The sequence below is a fragment of the Nannospalax galili genome, unplaced genomic scaffold (assembly GCF_000622305.1).
Source record: "Nannospalax galili isolate Female #2095 unplaced genomic scaffold, S.galili_v1.0 scaffold393, whole genome shotgun sequence".
Lineage (NCBI taxonomy): Eukaryota > Metazoa > Chordata > Mammalia > Rodentia > Spalacidae > Nannospalax > Nannospalax galili.
Genome location: NW_008333371.1, coordinates 575,612 through 599,620, shown reverse-complemented (window position 1 = coordinate 599,620; position 24,009 = coordinate 575,612). Strand labels below are relative to the sequence as shown.

The 24,009-nt window shown below is 39.9% G+C and overlaps 1 protein-coding gene across 6 annotated transcripts in view; it reads right to left on the bottom strand.

Moving 5' to 3' along the window:
- Window positions 1-24,009, bottom strand: part of Rhobtb3 (Rho related BTB domain containing 3) — a 59,107-nt gene that overhangs the window by 19,701 nt on the left and 15,397 nt on the right. For 5 of the 6 annotated variants that reach the window (XR_003848709.1, XM_029561066.1, XM_029561068.1 and 2 more), the window contains exons 4-8: window positions 22,507-22,661; window positions 19,674-19,785; window positions 16,355-16,720; window positions 8,377-8,489; window positions 5,658-5,778 (exon numbers count right to left, since the gene is read on the bottom strand). Coding sequence is in view for 5 of the 6 variants with exons in the window: in XM_029561066.1 (XP_029416926.1) it covers window positions 5,658-5,778; window positions 8,377-8,489; window positions 16,355-16,720; window positions 19,674-19,785; window positions 22,507-22,661 (867 nt within the window). In the remaining variant the exon portion in view is untranslated. The remainder of the gene's footprint in view (window positions 1-5,657; window positions 5,779-8,376; window positions 8,490-16,354; window positions 16,721-19,673; window positions 19,786-22,506; window positions 22,662-24,009) is intronic. The other variant, XM_029561067.1, reaches the window with a different exon arrangement.

Here is a 24,009-nt window from a genome sequence, read left to right as displayed (position 1 = left end):
AAATCAGTCAAGAATCCTATCCAGATAGGATAGGATTTAAAGTCTGTAAACCACAATAATGACCAGCCCAGAAAACTATCTCTACTGGTGCAATAGTAGCACTTTTATCTTGGGAGTAATCAACAGCTGTCTAATTGGACTTAAGGTTGGCTAAATGGGAGGGAACTTGTGTGGTACTGTAAGCACAGCCAATTACACATGGTGGCTAACAACATATCTAACTCCAGTTTCTGTGGATTCAATGCCCTCTTCTGACCTCCATGGGCATTGCATGACACAGGTGAGCTTTATCTACACAGGCAAAACACTCATACATATTTTTTAAATTAAAAAAAAAATCTTTTTCAAAGAACAGCAAGAATATAAAATGAGGTTCATGTAAGAATGTACCTTGGCTTTTTAAACAGAGCAACAAGCATGACTAATCCATTCTGAAATCAATCCCATTGAAACTAGTCTGATTTTTGTAGTTTTACTAGCTGGATGTTTTAATCTCTCTGGGGCCCACACTGGCGTTAGGTGCAAATCTCTGCTCTACCATCACTAGGCAACAAGGGCTGTGAGCAAGACCAAAATACTGAATAGCTACAGGAAACCAATACACAACCCAGCACTGTCTGAAGACTTGATCTTTGCATATGTGATCTCTAACAGAGCTGCTGCCATAACCTGTGCTGTATCACCACATCACACACTGTATTACAATAATTAAGTGTCTCCATGCCAAAGGATTCAAATGGCTCAGATTGGACTTTTGAGATATACAATCTAGGCGTCTAGATCAGAATATTTTAAAAAGACAGTCATATCAAATTTGTAAGAAAATTAAGATGTAATCACACTGCTAAAAATATGTGCTAGTCATGCACAAATCCCATGTAAACTCAAGCCCAGACAAAATCCCAACATATATGCGGGGACATGTGTAAAAAAATCCCAAGTCTAACTGAGGGAACTATTGGCAACAGATATCTGCTGGGAAAGGGAGAATCAGTCTCATTTAAGGGTGAGAATCGTGGTAGGTTAAAAAGGCCCCAGTGGATGAATCCAAACTGAACGCCATTTGGGGACACAAACCTGACTTTATAAATACACACACATGCACACAGAAACCACCCCCCCACATACACATATTATGGACAGGAAATTGGGTGGGGGAGTAGTAAGGCAGGTGCAGATAGGAGAGGGGATCTAAGTATGATCAAAACATACAGTATGAGATTTGTAAAAATTCAATTAAAAAAAGGGGGAAAACTTTGTTATGAGAATTTAACAATCAAAAAAAATGTGCTGGAGCAAGCACTCTCATATACTGTCAATAGGAATGTAAACTGCTATAGTCTTTCTGGGTATGTACACTGTAACTGTGAATCTCACAAATGTTTGTATCTTTTGATTAAAAATCTGATTCCAGGTGTTGGAAAGATAGCTCAGCAGTTAAGAGCACACTGGCTGCTCTTTGCAGAGGACCTGGGTTTGAGTCCCAGCACCCACATGGCCACAATGGTGGATTCAAACATGCTCTACTCCATTCTGCAGGATGATGGACATATATCTTAACCTCCCAGTGGTGCAAAATTTTGTTCATTTTCTTTCAACTCAAAATTTGCCCTTAGGGCTGGTGAGATGGCTCAATGGGTTAAAAGCACTTACCAAACAAGACCAATGACTTGAGTGTGATCCCCAGAATCCACAGTGGAAGGAAAGAACTGACTCCTGAAAATTGTCCTCTGACCCCCACAAGTGCACTATGGCACTCAGATGCCTGCACACACACACACACACAATAAAACATTTAAAGTTCTCCTTAGAACTCCCACTTTGGCTTTTCAGGCCTGTACTATCAAAGAAGAGAGTTGTGCAACCCTCAACATGAAAACCTGTATGGGACATCTTGACTCATACATAAGATGATGGTAAGCCTATACACAGGCAACTTGCCTCCCACACTGGGTGGGAGGCAAAACCAAAGTGGGAGCTGAGACTCCAGACCCCAGGCTCATCCCTCCCATCACTGCCTCCTGGGTGGCTGACAGGAGACAATGTTTCTACACCCTGCTCACATTGCTTGTTCCTGAGCCTCTCTGCTCTCCAGGTCCTCAAAGGCTTTGATTTTGATCTGGGACTGATAGAAAGAAACCCTCAGCAGCTACTACACATGGTCAGAAAAGACAACTGCCCCAGCTGGTGGCACGCTTTCCAGTCATTTAGGAGGTGTGGCCTTGCTGGAGGAAGCACATCACTGGGGGCAGGCTTCGAGAGTTCATAGCCTATCCTATTGCCAGTTTCTCTCTCTGCTTCCTGGGCTTGCCTGAAGATGTGAGTGCTCAGCTTCCTGCTCCGGCCATCTCTGCTGCCATGCCTCCCTGCCACGATGGACTCTTATCCCTGTGGAACGTAAGCCAAATAAACGCTTCCTTCTATAAGTTGTCTTGGTCATGGTGTTTTATCACAGCAACAGAAAAGTGACTAATACAGTGGGTAGGGGCTGGCAGAAGAGGACAGGAAGAGTCAAAATGGAAGAAAAGGAAGCGATTATGAGGAGAAACAAGTGTTTGCTTTCTCTTAAAACAACATGAGTTTCCATGTGTTGCATATTTCCTCTGAGAACCTTTTCAGCAGGTTACACTGGCATGAAATCTGGTGCCCACGCTAATTACAAGCAGGTGTTAATGCCTGTTATGCAACTCTGGGAGCTATGAAACAGTGCGGCAAGAGAGAAAAGGTAAGAATGAGAGTCCGTAAATCATTAATCCATGATAGGGCCACAAACCCAAGTTCAATTACTTGGGAGATTGCTCTCAAACTGTGTGACATACAGAAGCAGCATCCACTGCAGACAACCAACCAATTGTTCTCCTCCTGCAGGACCATTACCACTAAGCACTTAGGCTTCAGAGGTTAATTCCAACTTCAATGATGATTAATCTTATTACCAATAGCTGTTCCTCTGCACCACTTCTTTTCTTTGTAAATGTTGAATCCTAGGCTTTGTGAATGAATGATAGGCAAGATTCTAAAACTGAGCTATGTTATTTCCTCCCAAAAGCCAGTTACTTAAAGGGAAGTCACTGTTTGGGACTTCGGGAACACTGGTAATATAACACCACAGACCCTTCCTTGGTGGTAACTGTGTTTCCTTTGAAGCCAGAATACGACTTTTACCTCACAGTTAACCTTCTAAAACATACACAAAGGACAAGATTATTCATATGGAGAATAATCCAAGAGCGTGTCTTAGGTTCAGTGAAAAATTCAGGGGTTTGGGGACACCCAGAACTCCAACCAAGGAAATTTAGGGTACTGGGGGAAAAAGGCAGCTGAAGGACTAAACCTTGATCATAATTAAGAAATGAATGCCTAACTGGCTGTATGGTACTGGATTTGTATCAAACACTATGTAAGTAGTAAGAGATTGATTAGCTCTGGCCACAGGACAGCTGGGCAAGCATCAACCAGGAAAGCCAGAGATGCCAGATCTGGTTAACAAACACACTATTATAGCTTAAGGTGGAAGACAGTCCTCAGCATTCAGCTCAGCCTAGACAAAACAGCATAAGAAACTACTCTTGCATGTTCACCACATACACTTAAATTGCTACTTATTTGTCCCCTTATGAAAAGCCTGCCCTGGGTTGTCATGTGGACACAGAACAACTGGTGTCTGCCTTTTCATCATCTTTCTGCTGAGCATAGAAAACGTTAACCCTAAAAACAGGATGTAGCTAAAGGAGAGACCTCAGTGCCTCATAAGAAATCATTTGGAAAAGAGCTCTCTGGCACCCTGGGGGCATCAGTCACTTCCTTTCAGAATACAGAAACCAGTATCTATTTTTCCAAGATGGAGTTTAATTTAGAAACTTGAGAAACACCTTTTACTTTAAATATTATGTCTCTTAAAAATATTTTATGTGTATGAATGTTTTGTCTGAATGTATGTAAATGCACCATGTACGTGCAATGCCTGCAGTGGCCAGAAGAGGGCACCATCTCCCCTGGAACTGGAGTTATGGACAGTTGTTAGCCACCACGTGGGTGTTGGAATCTAAACCCAGGTCCTCTGCAATAGCAGCTAGTGCCATCTCTCTGGCCCCTTGCCTTGATATTCTCATTCTCTCTCTCTCTCTCCAGGCCTGGAACTCACTATGTAGACCAGGCTGGCCTTATCCCACAGCGATCCATCTACCACTGCCTCCCAAGTGCACCACCACGCCCAGCCATACGATGTTTCTTAACAATAGATGTAGCCATTTCTGTTGGGATATGAAGTTTCTTAGATGATCTGTACCATATTATATCTATTCCTATGTTTCTCTGGTATGTACAGAACATACTAAGCATTTTCCACAAACACCTTCATCAACTTTTTTTCTACAGCTAAGAAGGAAATTCTGTAATTACTAGTGGCCATATCTCTGACAAGCCTTTCTTTACCTACAATGGGTAATTTGTGAAGCTGGCTTCAGATAGGCAAATTGGATTTTTTTGTTTTGACAGCTAATAAATTCGAGTACAGTACCAGCAGGAGCTGGCCAGAGTCAGCTGCAGGTCCTGTAACAGGAGGAGAGGGCTACCGAAACCCCAGGGCTGTGAGTTCACCTCCCCCACACTGATTCTTCTTTATGTATCACAAGGTCACTCTTACTGTCCCATTTTCAGAGTCCCAGGCTCACACTGCACATGGCACTGCCAGCAAAGCAGCGGAAAGCTTCCAAGTTACTCTTCTTCTTAGCAATCAACCCAGGTTAAAGGTAAAAAAGCAACTTTCTGGGAAAGAATTTTGAACTTTAACTGACAATGCTAGCTGCCACACATTTCCACCACAGAATCAGAATTACATCCGCCTCATCACAACAGCCCATCTGAAGTTTTACTTCATTTATGTGGAACCATCTCCTTCTATCCTTCTTGTGTAACTGGAGGTATCTGACAACTTCTTAAAAATGTTTTTATTAAGACAGGGTCTCACTATGGAGCCCTGTCTGGCCTGGAACTCACCTGCCCCTGCCTCTTCAGTGCTGGTTTTAAAGGCAGGCACTACCACACCTGGCCTGACAATTCATCTTTAGGATTATGCATTTAATCTACTAAAGTGTCAAAATTATCCATGTAAGTAATCAGTAACGGGCTTTTAAGACAGCTCATCTTTATTAAAATTAGGTAGCATCACTTTCCCACAGAGATAAGCAGCTGCTTCAGCTGCTCTCGTGATAACAATCCTTCCAGTGCAGAGGGATAAACTCAGCAGTGACTGTGGGGGCCTGATGTAGGTCAGGAAATAAAAAGAACAAACTGAACAAACTAAGCAAGGAGTAATACATTGTTAAAAGAACTGGCTTCAGATGAATTAAAAACTAGGATCTTAAAGAAAGACACAAACAAAAATGTATCATGACATATTAACAATCATCCCGATCCCTGAAAGATGATGAAGTATGAACACAAGGAAAAATACTAAGGAAATAGAAATTATTTTTCCTAGTTTTATAAAATATGTCATTTCCCCAGATTTTGTTAAAACTCAACTGGTATTTAATCTAGGTCTGCTGATACAAAACATCAATTTCTCCACGCAATGTTTAAAGCCAAAATAGAAAGTAAGGGAAGAAAACAAGAAATAAGAATATAAAATGCAGTTTGTAAGAGCTGAGGTATACCTTGTATTTCGAAGACAACATCAGCAAGCATTGGTTTATTAAGGAAAAACTTGAGAGACGTATTATAAAACCACAGAGGTTTTCTGGCTTGGTAGGTCTTACAATTCCTCAGGCAGTTAATCTATTAGGAAAAAACACAAACACAAGGGAAAAGTTGTTTGCTATGCTTTGAGCGTACATGGTGAACTGCAAACTGAAGAAACCAACTACCTCCCAAAGGCATTTCTGATCATGGCTTTGAAACTTTCTCTGAAACTTTCCCTCAAGCACTACAACTGCTACCTGGCAATGAACAACGCCAGGGCAGCAAGTCCCAGGGGCAGGGACTGGCTGAGCCAAAACAGTTCAGGAGAAGCAGTGGGGTCCTGAGTCCCTGCGAGTCACTGATGGCAACAGAGAGCAGTAATGCAAACTCACATGTGTGCCAAGTACAACACATTTATGCACACAAAACCAGGCACATGGACAGCCAGGTATGGTGGTGCATGCCTGTAATCTTGGCAGAGGCAGGGGCATTACTAGTTCAAGGTCAGCCTTGAGCTACAGAGTAGGACCCTGTCAGAAAGAGAAAGAGAAAGAGAAAGAGAAAGAGAAAGAGAAAGAGAAAGAGGAAGAGAAAGAGAAAGAGAAAGAAGGAGAGGCAATTTGTAATTCAATGAATTTATTTTCCTTATCACACAGGCCCTTTTACTGCCTAGTAGGTAACACTGGGTCATGTGTCAGTCACCTGCATGCTATCCCCCAGTTCCTCCAGTGAGTGCTGTGGAGCACTGTGTCTAGATCTGAGAGTGGAGGACCAGGATCTATATGGCCCTGTCTTTCCCCTCAGTCTAGCTCATGAATTCTGTATTGGAGTGGGTTTTCTTTTTCCTTGAAAAAAAAGGGATAGTATCATTTCCTCCTTCATGAAAGATTGGAAATTTCCCTCCAGAGAAGAATAGAGGACTGACACATGAACGAGAGTGGCAGCCAAACACCCCCACAAAATTAGAGAGCTAGCTAGGGCTTAAAGCATCTGACTTATCCCCAGTTTTAAAGAAAAGCATGAACTGCTCAAAGTCACAAGACAACTAAGGAGAAGGCTCAGGTTCAGAACAAAGGCAAGACTCTGCACTTAGGTGATGAACTGCATATTGTGACTATTATGTAGGTATATACCATGTACAAATACATGTGAGTGGAGGGAAGGCCCCATAAATGAGTTAACTAGATTGTTTTAATAAGCAGAATGTAGGTATATGTGTACACTTATAAAAAAGGATTATTTAGTTGAATTAGGTTGCAAGAGAATTACCAAACTGCCAGATTCCTGTGAGGATGGGCAGCCTGTAAACAGGTACCTGCGACACTGTTACTGAAACAAAAGACCTTACCACTTAATTCTATGTTCTTTTGTTAATTAAGCTAGTACATGTCAATTATGGTAACACACACACACATAACCTTAGCACTTGGGAAGCTGAGGTAAGAGAGTTACGAATTTGAGGCCAGTCTTGGCTATAGAGAGAGTTTGAAGTGGCCTGAACTATATAATAAGTCCTTGCCTCAAAAAAATCAGAAAGGGGGCTGGGGAGATGGCTCAGTGGGAAAAGACACCAGAACTGACATTGCAGAAGAAGAGAACCAATTCCTAAAAGCTGCCCTCTGAACTTCACACACACACACACACACACACACACACATACACACACACACACACCATGTACATGTACAAACACAAGTATACACACTAAGTGTTTTTTAGTCTTCTAAAAATCAGGGAAAAAAAACTAACACAGTTTACATTTTTAGACCATTAACTTTAAAATGTTAGTAACTTGGGCTGTGGAAGTGACTTAAACATAATTTTTTTTTTTCTTTTTGGTCTTTTTGAGACAGGGTCTCCCCGTAGCCCCAGCTGACCTGGAACTTGCTATGCAGACCAGGCTGGCCTCGAACTCACAGAGATCTGTCTGCCTCTGCCTCCTAAGTGCTGGGATTAAAGGCATGCACCACCACACCCGGCAAATCATCTATTTTAAAAAACTAAAGGAATCAATTTTTGACTCATATGTAAAGTAAGCATTGCACAACTTACCTTTTTATCTACTGTAGCAAATTTGCTTATTACAAAATATGAAATAAGAATAAACTGGCTAAATTGCATAATATAGTTGCATTAAAATTTAACAAATCTACTTCTAAAGTCCTTGTAGACTGTACAATCTAAGTTACTGGAGTTTTATGTCCACATGTTTATGACCATACAAAGTCTATATTTTTATAACCTTGAACCCAGTTTTTAAGAGAATCCTTAATTGCTTATCTGGTTAAACACATTTCTCAGAACTCTTTAAAAAGTTCACACAGAAACTACCATACTCCCGAACACTATTTGGCCTTAAATTATACAGTGTGAGGACACATCCAAGAAGCTTAACCACAACCGGACACATCAAACAGTCCTGAATTCTTGACGTGGATCATGTATTCCCAGAACTTCAGTGGAGGGTTCCAGAACACAGAATTCACAAATGAGCATTTTAAAGACATGACTCACACATATTTGAATTCTTACATAAATTAAAATCTTAGCAAAAAATACATATGTTTCTGTTTAAATATTTAAATGGAAAAATATATACAGGGAAAACATTTATATTTATGAATTATTCAACTTTTCTAAAGATTCAGTATTATGTTCATCAAAGTATACCAGTTATAGTTCAAATTCATTTACCTTTCCTGGTGTTTTCAAAATGCATTGAACTTTCTCAATTACATTGGAAACATCGCCTGAATCTTTCAATTTCCTCCTGACATCTTCTTCCAATTCTTCCCACTGAAAAGCACCTTCAACAAATCAGTGCATGTCAGATTTTTCTGTCAGGGTAAGAGGTATGAAAACATGTCTTTCTACATTACCAATGTTCCCTTCTTTAGTATTTTCATTTTTCTTTACCAAACAATTATCCTTATAGTTGAAGTAGATATTTAACAAGTCAGACTTCCCCTGAATTATTTCTCAAAACCTTAAGTCTTTGACTCTGTATAGCTGCCCTCTCTGAAATAGGTGCTCAGTTATGCAGGGAGCCAATGCACTGGCCAAAGTAAGAGTTTCTGTGATAAGTGGTCTGAAAAGTGTCCCATCTCCCAGGGGGAAGAAGGTTGATAAGGCCATTTCCCTACGTTGAGTGACATTACACTAAAATGGAGAGCATACACCCATCACATGGTGGAGGGCTATACTGTAGAAACAGAACACATTCAGAAGGCCTCGTGTGCTGCCAGGGGAGGAAGGCCTTGTGTGCTGCCAGCAACCCGAGGAAGGCAGCCAGATAATTTTCTGATACACTACACAACCCAGTCACGGCAGTTCCTGGTTCCTCTCTGGACCTTGTCTTCGCCCCAGACAACTTCAGGCTAGGCTCCCTTCACATTTGCCTTCTGTCTTGTCAAAGCTTTTCCTCCAATTCCAATCTATACTTAGGAAAATGCCACCTTTTCCCAAGTGTGCCTCTCACTGCACCTACAGCAGTCTCCTACCCAGCCTCCCTGCTCCCTAATGGCTTTTCCCCATTTGGAAATCTTATTATTCAAGCTAAGTTTTGGAAAAGCATGATTCTGATCATGATGTTCCAAGGGATTAACTTCAGCTAATCCCTGAGTTACAGAAAAAACAAATACAAAAACAAAAACAAAAACAAAAACAAAAAAAAAAGATTCAGAAACTCTGCTGTGGATGGGCACAGTGAGGAGGACCAGCTTCTCTGCCACTCATGACTGGTAATACTTTAAGTAAGTCTCTTCAACTCTCATGGGTAATTCAAGGCCCTTTGCTGTCTGCTCCTAATCTACTTTTCCTGATGTTTCCCCTCCTGTATCCATCATTCTGCAGATGCCCTCAATGATACTGAGGAGAGGACAGAACTCACACGTTTTAAGACAATGAGATCAGGTAATTGCAGCCAGCTTCTATCAACAAGAACCAAACCCAACCAGAAGGGTCAGACTGCCCACCCAGGGGCTCCAGGGCTTAAAAGCTCATGGTTCTTGGCACTGGGCATTCCTGGGCAGCTTCCACCTTCTCCTCACCTCAGTTTTAGCAGCATTTGTCATTTCTGTCATATAAATACTCAAAGGCCAAATTCAAGCTACCAACATGACATCACTGACAGTGGAACCGGATTGATAAACAGCTAGCCTCACCCACACAAGTGACTGCCTGCTCCAGCACACCACTGCTTCTTTCTACTGGTGATGGCCCCTCTGTTCTGACTTCCCTGGTAGCTCTACATCCTTTTCACAAGCCAGAAGAATGTGTAATCTATAAGAACTACCTGTTCTCTCTTTTCCTTTTAATATAAATGATTTTTAACTGGGGTGTGGCACATAGTCTTTTCATAATCTGACAAATCCTTTAGATCATCTCTTCAGAAATGATCATCTCCTCCCATACCACACACAGACAAAAAGTCTGTATAAAAATTTTGGAAGTATTGGGGGCTGGAGAGATGGCTCAGAGGTTAAGAACACTGACTGTTCTTGCACAAGACCTGGGTTTGAATCCCAGCACCCACATGGCAGCTAACAACTGTCCATAACTCCAGCCCCAGGGGAATAGACAGAGCCCAGATCAGGAATAATTTATTTTATGCCAATGATTCTTAACCCAAGTTGTGCATTATATTGATCTGGAGGTAGATCTCTTGTAGAAACATACCAAGGAAACTTTGTCCTTAATTAAATTAAGAATTTTTGGAGGTAGAGTTTTGAACACTGATATGTTTTAAAAAGGCCTCCCCCAAGGTTCCCTATTGTGCTCTGAGTGCTGCTGCTCCCCCTAGAAATCTGATCCATCATCCAGGCCCAGTGTGGCACGTGGCAAAGAGAAGATGTAGGTATTTTTTAATTTCCTATACTCACTCCAACTGAAGAATACAGATAAAAATCTTTGTATCCACCTTTAACATTATTAAGTAAAGGTTACATTCAGTCAATATAAGTAAAATTATATAGACCAAAGAACACTTATATAGCATCTTCATTCACAGGGTTATCTGAAAGCAAGCACACATCAAATCATCTAAATAGAGGGCTTAGTAACAGGTCAACCCGATGGATGGCCACTGCTCTGTTAGACAGCTCACCAAGAGTCAGTAAGTAAAACTGAAAGGACAGAACCAAACATTTTTTTCCAATGTACAGCACTAGATAGCGCAGGCATGGTGTCATTGTAGGATCTATGTCATCTATTCACTTGCATCATTCATTGGAATTTTCTTAGGATAATTTCTCAATTTAGTCTGTGGAAAAGCATGGTGCTCAGTATTCTGTGCTGTTTTACGTAGTGCAGAAAAGAGCATGCTGCAGAATCATTGTGAGCAACAAAGAATACCATGCAAACTACATATGAAAGCTGATTTCCACATATTCATCCACTCTGGCGGCATAAATGATGTGGCTTTCTGAGGGCCATCTGTGAAAAGATGTGTTCAAAGCTACATTCCTGAGTCTCTCACAGATACTTCAATTTCTAATCATCTGAGATCATGTGACTCTGGAATTTACAAACCCCAAACTGTACCATGTGTTGTAAAAATACTACAAGTGTATGCCATTTCAGGATTACTTCCAGATACTGCAGGCCTCACTTTGCCCTTAGCCCTTGTCTTTTAAGCATTGGTCATTAAACACTTAACACATTATACAATGTTCCTCATTATGCAATGCAAAGTAAACGTATATAAAATAGACATACCTGGGCTGGGGCTGCTTATTCAAAACTTTTAATAGAAAAATAAACTGAAGTCCCATACATAGGTGTAAAATATTACCAGAGTATGAAGCAAGTGTCTTCTAATACAGAGCCAAATGCCTATGGTGACTATATATACACTCTAACTCCTCAAGGTAAAAACTAGTATGTTATTTTAAAAAAAAAAATGAACACCTTCTTTGTAGTCTGGCTGATTTTTTTTTTAATGGGCAAGAGATAGGTCTATTATGATTTCAGTCCCTGCTTGCTCAGGGCAAATATTCTCAAGCAAGCTGTGTCATGGAGTTCTGCCTTACAGAGCAACCCAAATGACAGATATCACCAATGGCTCCTGTCCTCCATGGTTCCCTGACATAACCCATGGCCCACAGGTCAGTGCTTCTGCAAAGAAACCACTGCATAACTGTGTCTTAAAATCTTGTGTTCTGTTCAGACTTGAAATGTTCCAAGGGAACATTTTAAGCTCTCATTGAAGAGTCTATGAAAAATGTAGACTTAAATTTTTTTGTTTCATTTGGTAAAAATATATTTAAAGCATTAGTCTATTAGGAAATAAAAATGAGAGAAAATAAACAAAACATCAATGATACTGAGATATTTTATTTTGAAGAGGATTCTGTGTGATTTCTTGTTTTTTTTTTCTTAACAGACTGGTCTTTTTTTTTTTTTTTTCCCTGTGCAAAACTAGCTTTAGTTTAAGCATAACTTAAACCTAACTTTTTCTTGACTCAGAAGTATTATCTGTACATAATTAAAGAATGATTAATAGGAACCTGCAGCCAGTTATTTTCCCTCTCAAATGCCAACCCATCTTGAGCCTTGGCTGACACATAGGAGGGGAGATCAGAGCAGAAATATGGAAGCTCAGGAGGATAAAAAGTAGAGCTCTGAACTGGCTTAGCAGCTGAGGAGGCTCTCTCCACTCTCTTCACAACCTTCATGGGGGCCAGGCACCCCACTTCCTTGCTGTCTTGGTTCTACTCATCTGCTGAGCATGAACTCTCCCTCATTTTGGACAGGCACATGATGGGACCCCAAGAACCCACCTCCAAATAGCTCAGCATTAGTCAGCCCTGCAGTTCCTCTCATTTTTATTTCTCTTTTTAATCTGGTAACAGGTCTCCCCGCCAAGCTTCTGAACTGAAAATCCAAGTGCTAATTCACTGGGTGTGACTAGAACCCAGTTCTTCCAAAAACATCACGTATTACCCAGAGCCCGCTGGGAATGCGGCTTCCACCACATCTCAGCTACACCATCTGCATAGTCACAAGATCTCCAGGTGACTCCCACTCCAAGATTTGAAAGCACTCATGAAGATGATGAAGGGTCAAAATGACCTAAGGTTGCCTGCCAGAGTAACAGACCCTCCTAACTGAATTCTTGCCCACTCTCTTTCAACCTCCCTCATCACCACACGGTGAGCCTTCAAAAGCCTAGCCCGAAGGCTCCAGCACAGCTTCTAGGAAGGGCAGAAACAGTCCCCACAGGCCTTGAGGGACTGAACTCCTCCTCTATGCTCCAAGCCCTAAGAAAGTACCTATGGTCCCCAAGAAAACAGCAGTTACTGAGATTACATGCTTATTAGAGCAACTTTGATAAGTATATAAACCTCTTTCAAAGAGTATCAGAAAGAATTCAGAAGCTATCATAGGTGACTGACTGGGAAATGGGTGAGGGCACATGGAGAACTTCTTTTCTTTCCCCTTTTTGTCCATCTGCCTGCAGTGTTTTCCAACTCCATGTATTGATTTTACAGTGTAAAAAAAATCCCTTCATAGAATGCTGGGCAGGTTCAATCTCCGGGGGTGTGTAGCTGTTTTACTGCCACCATATTAGAGAAGATATAACTGACTCAGAGTGTTCATGTGCCTTTCGGAAGATTAAATGAATATTATGGGAAACCTGCTGAATAATTCACAGAATTTCAACAGTAAAATCATTGAAAAGTCAAACACATCCTTTACAGTTCCTTAAACATGTCATTAAAAACACTTTTTGTAACATGCAAACATTCTAGTTTTTAGAATTAGTCTTAAATTCTGAGCTGTGAGATTCTAAATTTAAACATTAAAATCTGTAGAACTAGGCTTACTCACTTGATGACTCCAGCAACTGAAATTTGCAGTGAGCCTGCCAAGCTGAAGGCACTGTGCTGTATAGGTACTTATTTATGCTTTTTCTGAGTGACTATTCACTGGCCCACCACCATCTTCTTCTCCTATTACCCACATAAATCTGTGGTACAACTATACTTTTTAAAAACACAATTAAAATTTAATTTATTGCATGCTATAACTACAACCCAAAATGAAATAAATAACATCTTACTTTTTAACTCAACCATTTAAATGAAAACTATTCCAAAATCATGATTCCAAATAGAAAAGGAAAATTATTGAGTCCTCAGAAAACTTGCATTTAAAAGTTTATTTAAAAACCATTTTATATACACTCTCTTCCATTTTTCTTTTAAAGGATAAGATCTCACTGTGTAGCCCTGGCTTGCCTGGATCTCTGTATGCAGACCAGGCTGACCTTGAACTCAGAAATCTACCTCTCTGCCTCTGCCTCTGGAGTGCTGGGCTTAAAGGCACAGGGTACCCTGCCAAGCTCTTTCCATTCTTGTATGGGACACTTAGACATGACACTACTGAAGAATTTGCTAGACTACTCAGATAGAACCTCTATTCTTGAGAATATAGTTACTACTAAGTTTGTGAAAGACAAGAAGATGTGGTGTACAGGGAGAAAAGGTAAAATCTAAGTCAGTCACAGCAAAAACTGATAAATGTGACAAGACGCTAACTATTTAGACAATGATTTCCAATTACTAAACTGAATGCAATTTCTCCCAGTGCCCTTCAAAATCTAAAGGTCTAACAGAAGAGCAAGGAGGTAGATGTTCAGGTGTGTATACAGCTGGATATCATATACCCTTGGAATTTTTTACTTCTTTAAAGTTAAGGTGACAGTAGATCCTTTCATTTTATACTTTGGATATCTTAAAAATAAATTATTGGCTGGGGCTAGAGAGATGGCTCAGCAATTAAGAGCACCAACTGCTCTTGCGGAGGACCCAGGTTTGATTCCCAGCACCCACATGTCAGCTAACAACTATAACTCCAATTCCAGGGGAATCTTCTGACCTCCAAGAGCATTGTATGACATGGGTGCACCTACCTACATGCAAGCAATACATTCATACACATAAAATAAAAATAATAAATAGAATACTTTTTAAAATAATAAGCTATTGGGACTGGAGAGATGGCTCAGAAGTTAAGAGCACATGCTGTTTTAACAGAGGACCTGGGTTCAGTTCTCAGCACCCATATAGTGGCTAACAATCATCTATAATTCAAGTTCCAAGGAATCTGATGCCCTCTTCTGATCTCTGAGGGCACTGCCCACATGTGGTACACCTACACACATGCATGCAAAACATGCATGCACATAAAATAGAAAAAAGTACATAAATAAATTAAAAGATTAACATGCCTATTCAGTAAGGGATCACAGCTTTTAAAAGTAGATTTAAAACTAAAGCAAACACAATAAGCATAGGAAAATATGCTGAATGGGCCAGTGAGAAGGTAAAGCTGCCTGTAGCCAAGCCTGATCACCTGAGTTCCAACCCCAGAACCCTCACAGAGGAGAGAGAGAACGGACTCCTGCAGGTTGCCCTCTGACTTCTACATACAAGCCACGTACATGTGCACGCACGCACACACACACACACACACAAACACATGCACACACACAAATCAAATAAATAAAATAGAATACAAATTTCAAAAAAGAGAATATGCTGACCATCATTAGTCATTAGGAATTACAAATCAAAACTACAGTAAGGTAGGACCCACAAAACATTATGACGTCTGCCACCAAAGAAACGAAAAATAACAAGTGTCTGTGAGGATGCGGAGATACTGGAACTCCTCTGCTCTGCTGGTAGGAATTTTAAAATGGTATACACATTATGGAAAGCGGTATGGCAGTTTCCTAAAAAATTAAAAACACAATTACTATATGATACAGCATTCCACTTCTAGATATATATCCCAAATAATTAAAGACAAAGTATCAGAAGAATTGACAACCATGTTCACAGCAGCATTACACATGATAGCTAAAACAGTGAAAAAGATCCAAGTGTCTATAATGGCTGAAAATACAAATAAAACATGGTATGTGTGAGCAATGGATTACTCAGCCCCATTAAAAAGGGGCCATGAGAGTTGGACATGATGGTACACACCGTTTATCCCAGGTCTTGGGAAGAAGAGGCAAGTGGATCTCTGTGAGTTTGAGGCCAGCCTGGTCTATGCAGCAAGTTCCAGGCCAGACAGGGCTTCGAAGTGAGACCCCGTCCAAAACCAAAAACACAACAAAAAGGAACATGACATAAGCAACAACCTGGATGACCTTGAGGATGTTATGCTAAGTGAAATAAGTCAGCCCCCAAATCACAAAGACTATGTCTACCCTCCTGTGAAGCACCCAGAGTAGAGAAAACCACAGAGGAAGAAAGTGCAGAAGTGGCTGCCAGGGGCTTGAGGAAGTTATTATTTAATGGTGGCAAAGTTTCAATTTTCAAAGAGTTACAGAGACAGATGGCAGTAATGATTGTATAACATTATAAATGCATCTAATATAAATGATCTATACTTTTAAAAATGGTTAAAAGCAAATTTTATGTTATGTAATTTTTGCTACAATATTTTTTAAAAAGTCAAGCAAATTTGTTAAGAAAACAGAAAACCTGAACTGATTGGAATATATAAAAAGCAAATACTAGATGTTATATTTCATTTTACCTCAGATGGTAGGGGATGAGATAAACGTCAAACCAGTCAATACTCCCAAGAACCACAAGTATCCTTCATTTAGAAAGCTTAAAAGAGCATGAGTAACCTGGGGTACTGGGTGAGCTACCTGAATAAATGAAGCGCAGAATGTCAGACAAACAGGAACAGAAGAGGGCATCTTTAACAATGACTCTTAACGGTGGGTTGCTGGAGGATTCCTGGCTAGCACCTGGGAACACAGCATCTCTGTTGATGGCGAAGAGATCTTGAGTGGTTTTGATGATACTGGCATCCTGAATGTCAGTGGGGCTCTTCACATTGAAAAGTAGCATGAAAACGTGGCTCACGGCGCAGAGCACGATCTTGTGAGCCTCCACGATGTCCTTCACATCTGGGTGGTAAAACACCACATCCACACACTGGCAGCAGAACAGCAAGTTATTCAAATCAGAGTTGTAATGTGATGCTTCGGCTTTCAAGACGGGCATCTTTTCTGTTCCACAGAGAAGATAAAAATAACGAACTACTTTTTAACACCTACAAACCTAAATTAAAAGTAACTTTAAAAAAATATTATTTTTATTTTATGTGTATGCGTGTATTGCCTGCATGTAGTTAAGTGCACCCATGTTGTACAATGCCTGCGGAGGACAGAAGAGGCTGTCGGATCCCCTGGAACTGGAGTTATGGACAGTTGTTAGCTGCCATGTGGGTGCTGGGATTCAAACTTGGGTCTTCTGCAAGAACAGTCAGTGTTCTTAACTGCTGATTCATCTCTCCAGCCCAAAAGTAACTATTTTAAAATAATGAGGTGGAACCCTAAAAAGTACCAACATTTGTTCATTTTTCATTTCATTTACAGATCACCGATTTTTTTTTAAATGTGTATGAGTGTCTTGCCTGCATGTATGTAAGTGCACCCACATTGTGCAATGCCCACGGAGGTCAGAAGAGGGTGTCAGATCCCCTGAAACTGGAGTTACAGACTGTTTATTCTGCCATGTGGGTGCTAGGAACTGAACCTGGGTTCTCTGAAAGAGCAGCCAGTGCTCTTAACCTCTGAGCCATCTCTCTAGTCCACTGATTTTATATAGCTTACCCTAAGTGTATATATATAAACTAACTCTTTGGGGATTATGGAATTATATTTCACACACATTGCTTACACTTTATAGTGCAAATTAAAATTTACCAATGATATGAGTAATAAAATAACATTTCTCAATTATTTGTGTGTCCCAAAACAAAACATCCCTCTAAATATGGACTTCCGTATTGAGAGGCATCGTTCTTCTACCTGACTAAAAAATAAATTCAAAGTACTATGTTCTGGAGAACTTAACCTCACACCTGCAGTCCTTTTCCTCTAGGACCAGGAGCAGAGGGAAAGGGAAACTTCTCAATGTCTATAAAGCAACACTTCTTCACATTTCCATGTCTTTATAAACTGTGATAACTTGAGCTATCCACTCTGTTGCCTGAAATCATCTTAACAATTTTATTGTAATCCTACTGTTTTTCACCAAACAACAAATAGTTGTTCCACTCAATATAGCTCAGCCCAAGTATTGACTAAGCTCCCTGGTTTCCTTAAAGAGAACGCAAACTTAGATTCACTATAGTAGTTTGACTGTATGGGAGAATTAGCATTACATCAGTTCAGAATATCCACAGTACATGCCCTCCCCATAGAACCTAACTAAAATGTGGGCTCACTTTTGTGCAAACCTGAGCTGACCAACATACCTCAAGAAAGGTGGCCGAAGGATGACACACCATGTTCCAAGTCAGTGGAATTCACACTCTTATAGCAACAAAAATCCTAAACAAAGCTCAGAAGCTTGGTCTGTGGTGGGCCAGGCTCTCCCTGCACTGAACCCCAGGCCATCATCCTCCCTTCCATAGCAAGGGGCATATCTTCACAGGATCTGAAATGCTGACAGTACTCTGAAAGCCATGTGCCTCCATAGCCCAGTGTTTGTCCTTGAACAATCATGCCCCAGAGCCACACCTAGAAGAGGTCATCCTGGATCCTGGGTTTTATTTAGTGCTCAGCCCACAACTCTCTTAACTGAAAGGTACAAGAAACAGCCTTGTGAATGTGCAGGCTGCATCTGCTTCCCAGACACCATTGGAGACCCCATCTACTACATTAGTGGGTACCCCCCCAAATGAAGACCCACTTGGGAAATTTATATTAGTGCCAAATGGTATGGGATATGTTGGTTCCTCTGAGGAACTAGTATGTTTTCTCTACTGGATCAATAAGAATAACTAGCTGTCTACACTATTTATTTGGTCATTTCTAACCCCAAAAATATTTAAGACATCAGGGTCTGCTACATAACAGACCCTTTTATTTTTCTGAACTTTTGAAATCTGGAAATGATTCCTTAATTCTAATTTGTATTTTCTTGATTTTTACTTATATTCATGCAACAAATAGTTTTTGGGTTTTTTTTTTCTTTTTTGACAAACAGAATCCTTCATATTTATGGAAAACAGGATGATTAGCCAATACATGTATGCAACGTAAAATCTGAATTTCCATCTCCTTATTTATTTGTATTTTGGGCCTTCAAACCCCTCTTTTTCATTGCTTTATGAGAAGCAATGTGTGTGAATACATTGCCTTTTTTCATGCAGGCAATATACTCTTACACATATATGGTTACTATATCCAAGAGCCTACTTTCTAAAATAGTATAAAAAAAATTGATTCAACAGATAAATAATCTGTTTATACCATAAAATCACGCAAAATGTTCTGATAGCAATTAATATAATTTTACTTTTATATTTATTTTGCTAACATTCAAACAGTTCAACAAATGATACAGTGAATACTCACATACCCTCTACTTCATTCTGCAATTATAACTTGGTCATCTTATCTTATCTCTAGACACAAAGACAAACACAAAGACAGACACACATCCACACCCACTAGCTGAATCATTGAAAAGTAAGTTTTAGTCATTGGGACACTTTGGTTCTGAAATAGTTCACATTCATCTCCCCCATTGACTTACTAATCATAATATCATCATAGATAAGAAAATTAACAATAACCCTATAATATCAACTAATTTCCTGGTTTATACTAAAATTATACCTGAGTGTCCCAGGAAAGCCTTTTATACATGTTTATTGAATGAGCATTCAGTCAAGATTTATGCATGGCATTTGGCAGGTAATTCATATTAGTATTAAACAACTCCTCTCTATTATGCACTAAGAAGCTACACACTCAGATTTTCAAACAGTATTTCTCAGAACTGTGGTTTAACTACAATGTGCTTTAGCATCAGCAGAGAAGGTTCTGGGCCGTGTTCCATGTTCACTGAGTCACAATGTCCAGCGCATCCTGAGCATGCTCAAACTGAGAGCAATACCTCTGATCAGTGAGGAAGGACTTGAGAAGTAGCTTCTGAATGTTTACACACCTGGTTGTTCAAGCTGCGGTGGTCTAATTCCATGAAATGAGTTGGTCATTTTCCTTTTCTTCATTTTTTCACTTGTCTTCTGATTTAAGGCTTGAATCATAAAATATTCCAACTAAAACAGAATTAAAGGTCCAAGACAATTATATCTCACTTAATTTTTTTTATCTTCAGATCACATTTGCCAAATGTTTTCAATGTTAGTATCAGTATTAGAAAACACTTGTAAATAATTTTTAATCTTAAAAAATATCTGGAAGAAGACTGGAGAGCTGCCACAGCTATCAAAGGCTCAGGCTCACAACCAAAAGGCAAAAAATATCTAGAGGAATTGATTTGTTTTGTCTGAACATAAATATACTTGCCCACTTAAGAAAGAAGTATTTTGGGGCTGGAGAGATGGCTCAAGTTCCAGGGGATCCAACAGCCTCTTCTGACCTCTGCGGGCACTGTAAGACATGGGTGTACTTACCTACATGCAGGCAGTATATGAATACATATTAAAAAAAATAGAAATAAAAATAGATTTTAAAAATAATAGGAAATAAAAAATATTTTTAAAAAAACTCTAGTAGAGATGATTCTGGGGCTGGAGATATGGCTCAAAAGATAAAAGCACTAACTGCTCTTGCAGAGGACCCAGGTTCAGTTCCCAGCACCCACACGGCAGCTAATAACCATCTGTAACTCCAGTTCTAGGAGAATCTGATGTCCTCTTCTGACCTTGGTGGGCATTGTGCAATACAGGTACACTTAAATGCATGTAGGAAATATACTCATACACCTAAAATAAAATAGAAATAACAAAATATTTTTTAAAAGAGATCATTTTGATCTTCTTTTATATTTTCATTAAGTCTTAAGAAAAAAGAAACACCCATGTCTTTTCCCAATCTTGACCACACCTTCAGTCCTTGTCATGTCTCCAACTGCAACTACACTATTAAATAAAAATTAGGGGGTCTGGAGAGATTGCTTAGTGGTTGAGTCCTGTCTGCTCCTGCAGAGGACCCAGGTTTGGTTCCTAGCACCCATATGGAGGCTAACAACCATCTGGAACTCCCGTTCCAGGGGACCTGATGCCTTCTTCTGGTCTCCAGAGGTATTGTGTGGATGGGTGTACTTACAAACATACAGGCAAAACACTCATATACATAATATAAAAATAAAAAAATAAGTTGGATGTGGTGGCACATGCCTTTAATCCCAGCACTTGGGAGGCACAGGCAGGTGGATCTCTGTGAGTTCGAGGCCAGCCTGGTCTACATAGTGAGTTCCAGACCAGCTGGGGCTACAGTGAGACCCTGTTTCAAAATGACAAAAAAAAAAAAAATTAAATAAACATTAGGAAGGAAGGGAAGCAAGGAGAAGAAAGAAAAAGGGATGAGAAAAGTGATCCCAAGTATTTCAGGCTCCAGATGCTGGGAGAAGGAGCCAGGAGACTGATCCCAACAGAAATGAAAACAAATCCAACCCATAAAATCATTAATGAATGAAGCTCACCCACTCCCACAAATTATCAGAGACATGCACAATCCTCGACCAAATTTAAAAAATTTTAAAGCCACTATATTTATATTTATATTTGTTATATAGTCACAGGTTAGTTAACTCCAGAACAGAAATTTCTATAGTCATCTGTGGTATCTTTCATGTTTTAACCCAAATGTAAATGAGAATGTTCTGGCACATTGAAAAGAGTATGCAATAAGAATCCCGAGGACTGGTGAGGAAGTCCGAAGACCTCACGCTTAAGGTAGTGTTTTCCTTATTATGAGCCTTTCCTGGATGATCATCAGCTTTGCCTGTTGAGAAAGGTCACTTCTTGTGGGGTTGAGTAACTTCTTAAATGAAGCAAGCATTTCCCAAGGACCTCACTATATGTAGGTACTACATATTAAGAGGAGACTTAAAATGATTACAAGACACACTGCCACTGCAACTGAAAGCAGACCTAGGTCCCACATCAAGGAAGCTATCTATATAAACAGGCCTCTGAATATGTTCGAATTACAGCAAGATTAGTTGCGAAATCTGGCTGAAGCATTCATAAAAGAAAATCATTCTTTTCAACTAATAGATAGAAATAAAACAGAACTTTTGGACTTACTGGTTCACATTTCAAGGTTCGCTCAGCTGTATAAAGATTACTATAACCCAGGCTGGGGAGATAGCTCTGTCAATAAAGTACTTGCTTTCTAATTATAAGGAACTGAGTTTGATCCCAAGAATCCATGTTTAAAAAAAATATTGGACACAGTACCACATACTTGGAATCTTAGCACAAGGGAGGTGGGGACAGGCAGATTCCTGGGGTTCGCTGGTTCAGCCTTACCTACTTGGTGAGCTCTAGGCCAATGAGAGACCTTGTCTCAAAAAACAAGGTGGGGCCAGGTGTGGTAGAACATGCCTTTAATTCCTGCAATCTGGAGACAGAGGCAGGTAGATCTCTGTGAGTGTGAGATCAGCTCGGTCTATATAGCAAGTTCTAGGCCAGCCAGGGGCACACAGTGAGACCCTGTCTCAAATCAATCACACACACACACAAACATACACACAGAAGATTACTATAAACCATAAACCTACAGAGCTTTGTGTAAGAACACATGCTTTGGACATGTCCAAAGACAAATGCAGTACTAATTGTGAAAATTTCCAAAATATCAGCAACAACAAAATTTATAAATTTACTTTGGTTAAGCTTAACTACTTAATTATCTCTCTCAAGGTTAGAATAAATCATGCTTATAAAATTACATGTTTAATCGATGTCTTAGAAAATGCCGAACTGCCAGCCTGACAGATAACTTTTTATGCCACAGGAATATCCACTTACCACTCCTCCAAAATACTTTCCAATGTAGAAGTCATCAAGGCTGTGGAGTTCCAGATAGGTAGCTCCTAGTTCTTTAGCAAGCTGGATCCCTTCCGTTGTACTAACACAGCTCCCTCTGTCAGAGGTACACAGGGGGCACGTACAAGGCAATTCTTCTGAGAAAAAGAATGTAAAAAGAAAAGCTTCTTAAAATTAAATGGGAAAAAAATACACATAGGCAGTATGAACATTAACAACAAACTAAGAGTTTATATCAGACTCACTATCCACTAGACTATGAATAACAAGTGTCAGTGACAGAAATGTCATTAGATGAGCAAGCCTTAGCTGTAAGAACAGGAAAATTTTAAACTTGGTGAGTGGATATTCTGAAAGACACCTAACAGTGACATTAACTAGGCAGCCGCAGACAATCCTAACATCAGTATTACTAGGCCAGTAGATTAAATTTAACAATCTGATTGTCCATAGCAACCATGAAAAACAGGGGGTTGGATTTTCTTGTCATAAATTTTAAGTATGCAAGTATATTGACCAAGTTTGAATAAACTTTATACTTTTTTTAAAAAAAACTTTGTACTTAAAAAAATTTTATTATTTTTATTTTATGTGTATGAGTGTATTGCCTGCATGTGTGTAAGTGCACTTGTGTTGTGCACAGCCGGAAGAGATCAGAAGAGGGTGTCAGGAACCAAACCCAGGTCCTCTGCAAGAGCAGTCAGTGCTCTTAACCTCTGAGCCAACTCTCTAGCTCCAAATCTTATACTTTTATTTTAATGGAGCCCTCAGTTTGACCTGAATTTTAAGGTTATAAAACTGCCACTGTCTTTATATAAATTTCACATAAAGTGTGTACTTCTTTGTATTGCATGCATGCATGTAAGGGCACCTTCATTTTGCAGTGCCTGTGGAGGTCAGATGAGGGTGCTGGATCTCCCAGAACTGGAATTACAGATGGTTCTTAGCCTCCCTGTGGGTGCTGGGAACCAAACCTGGGTCCTCTGCAAGAGTAGACAGTGCTCTTATCTGCAAAGTCATCTCTCTAGCCCATGAAGCATGTTCTTATTAATTCATCTACTTTAGAGATCAAACTCAACTGCTTAGCTTTAAGGATGAATGAATTAAAAATTCAAGAATGAGAAGTATTTACTGTCCTAAACTTTAAATTTGTACCATAAACATTATGACTTTTGAAAAAGTGCAGACCATCCTATCTGTAAGAATACTCCAAGGTCAAAAATACATGTCAACTCCATACTTATCAGCTAGCTTTGTTCCGTCTCACTGCCACATGCTGCCATTGTTCAAATGCAGCCAAGTCAAAAGAACGAGGCAGTCACTTCAAGAATCACATGCTGTTGTAGACTGGCATCCATGGTAAGCACTCTGAGTTAGAGATTGGTTGTGCAGGTGATTCACTGCAGGTGATCCCTAGGAACCCTTCTCAGGAGGGAAACAGGTCTGGGCATAGGAAAGACGAGCTGCAACGCAGTTGCACCCAAG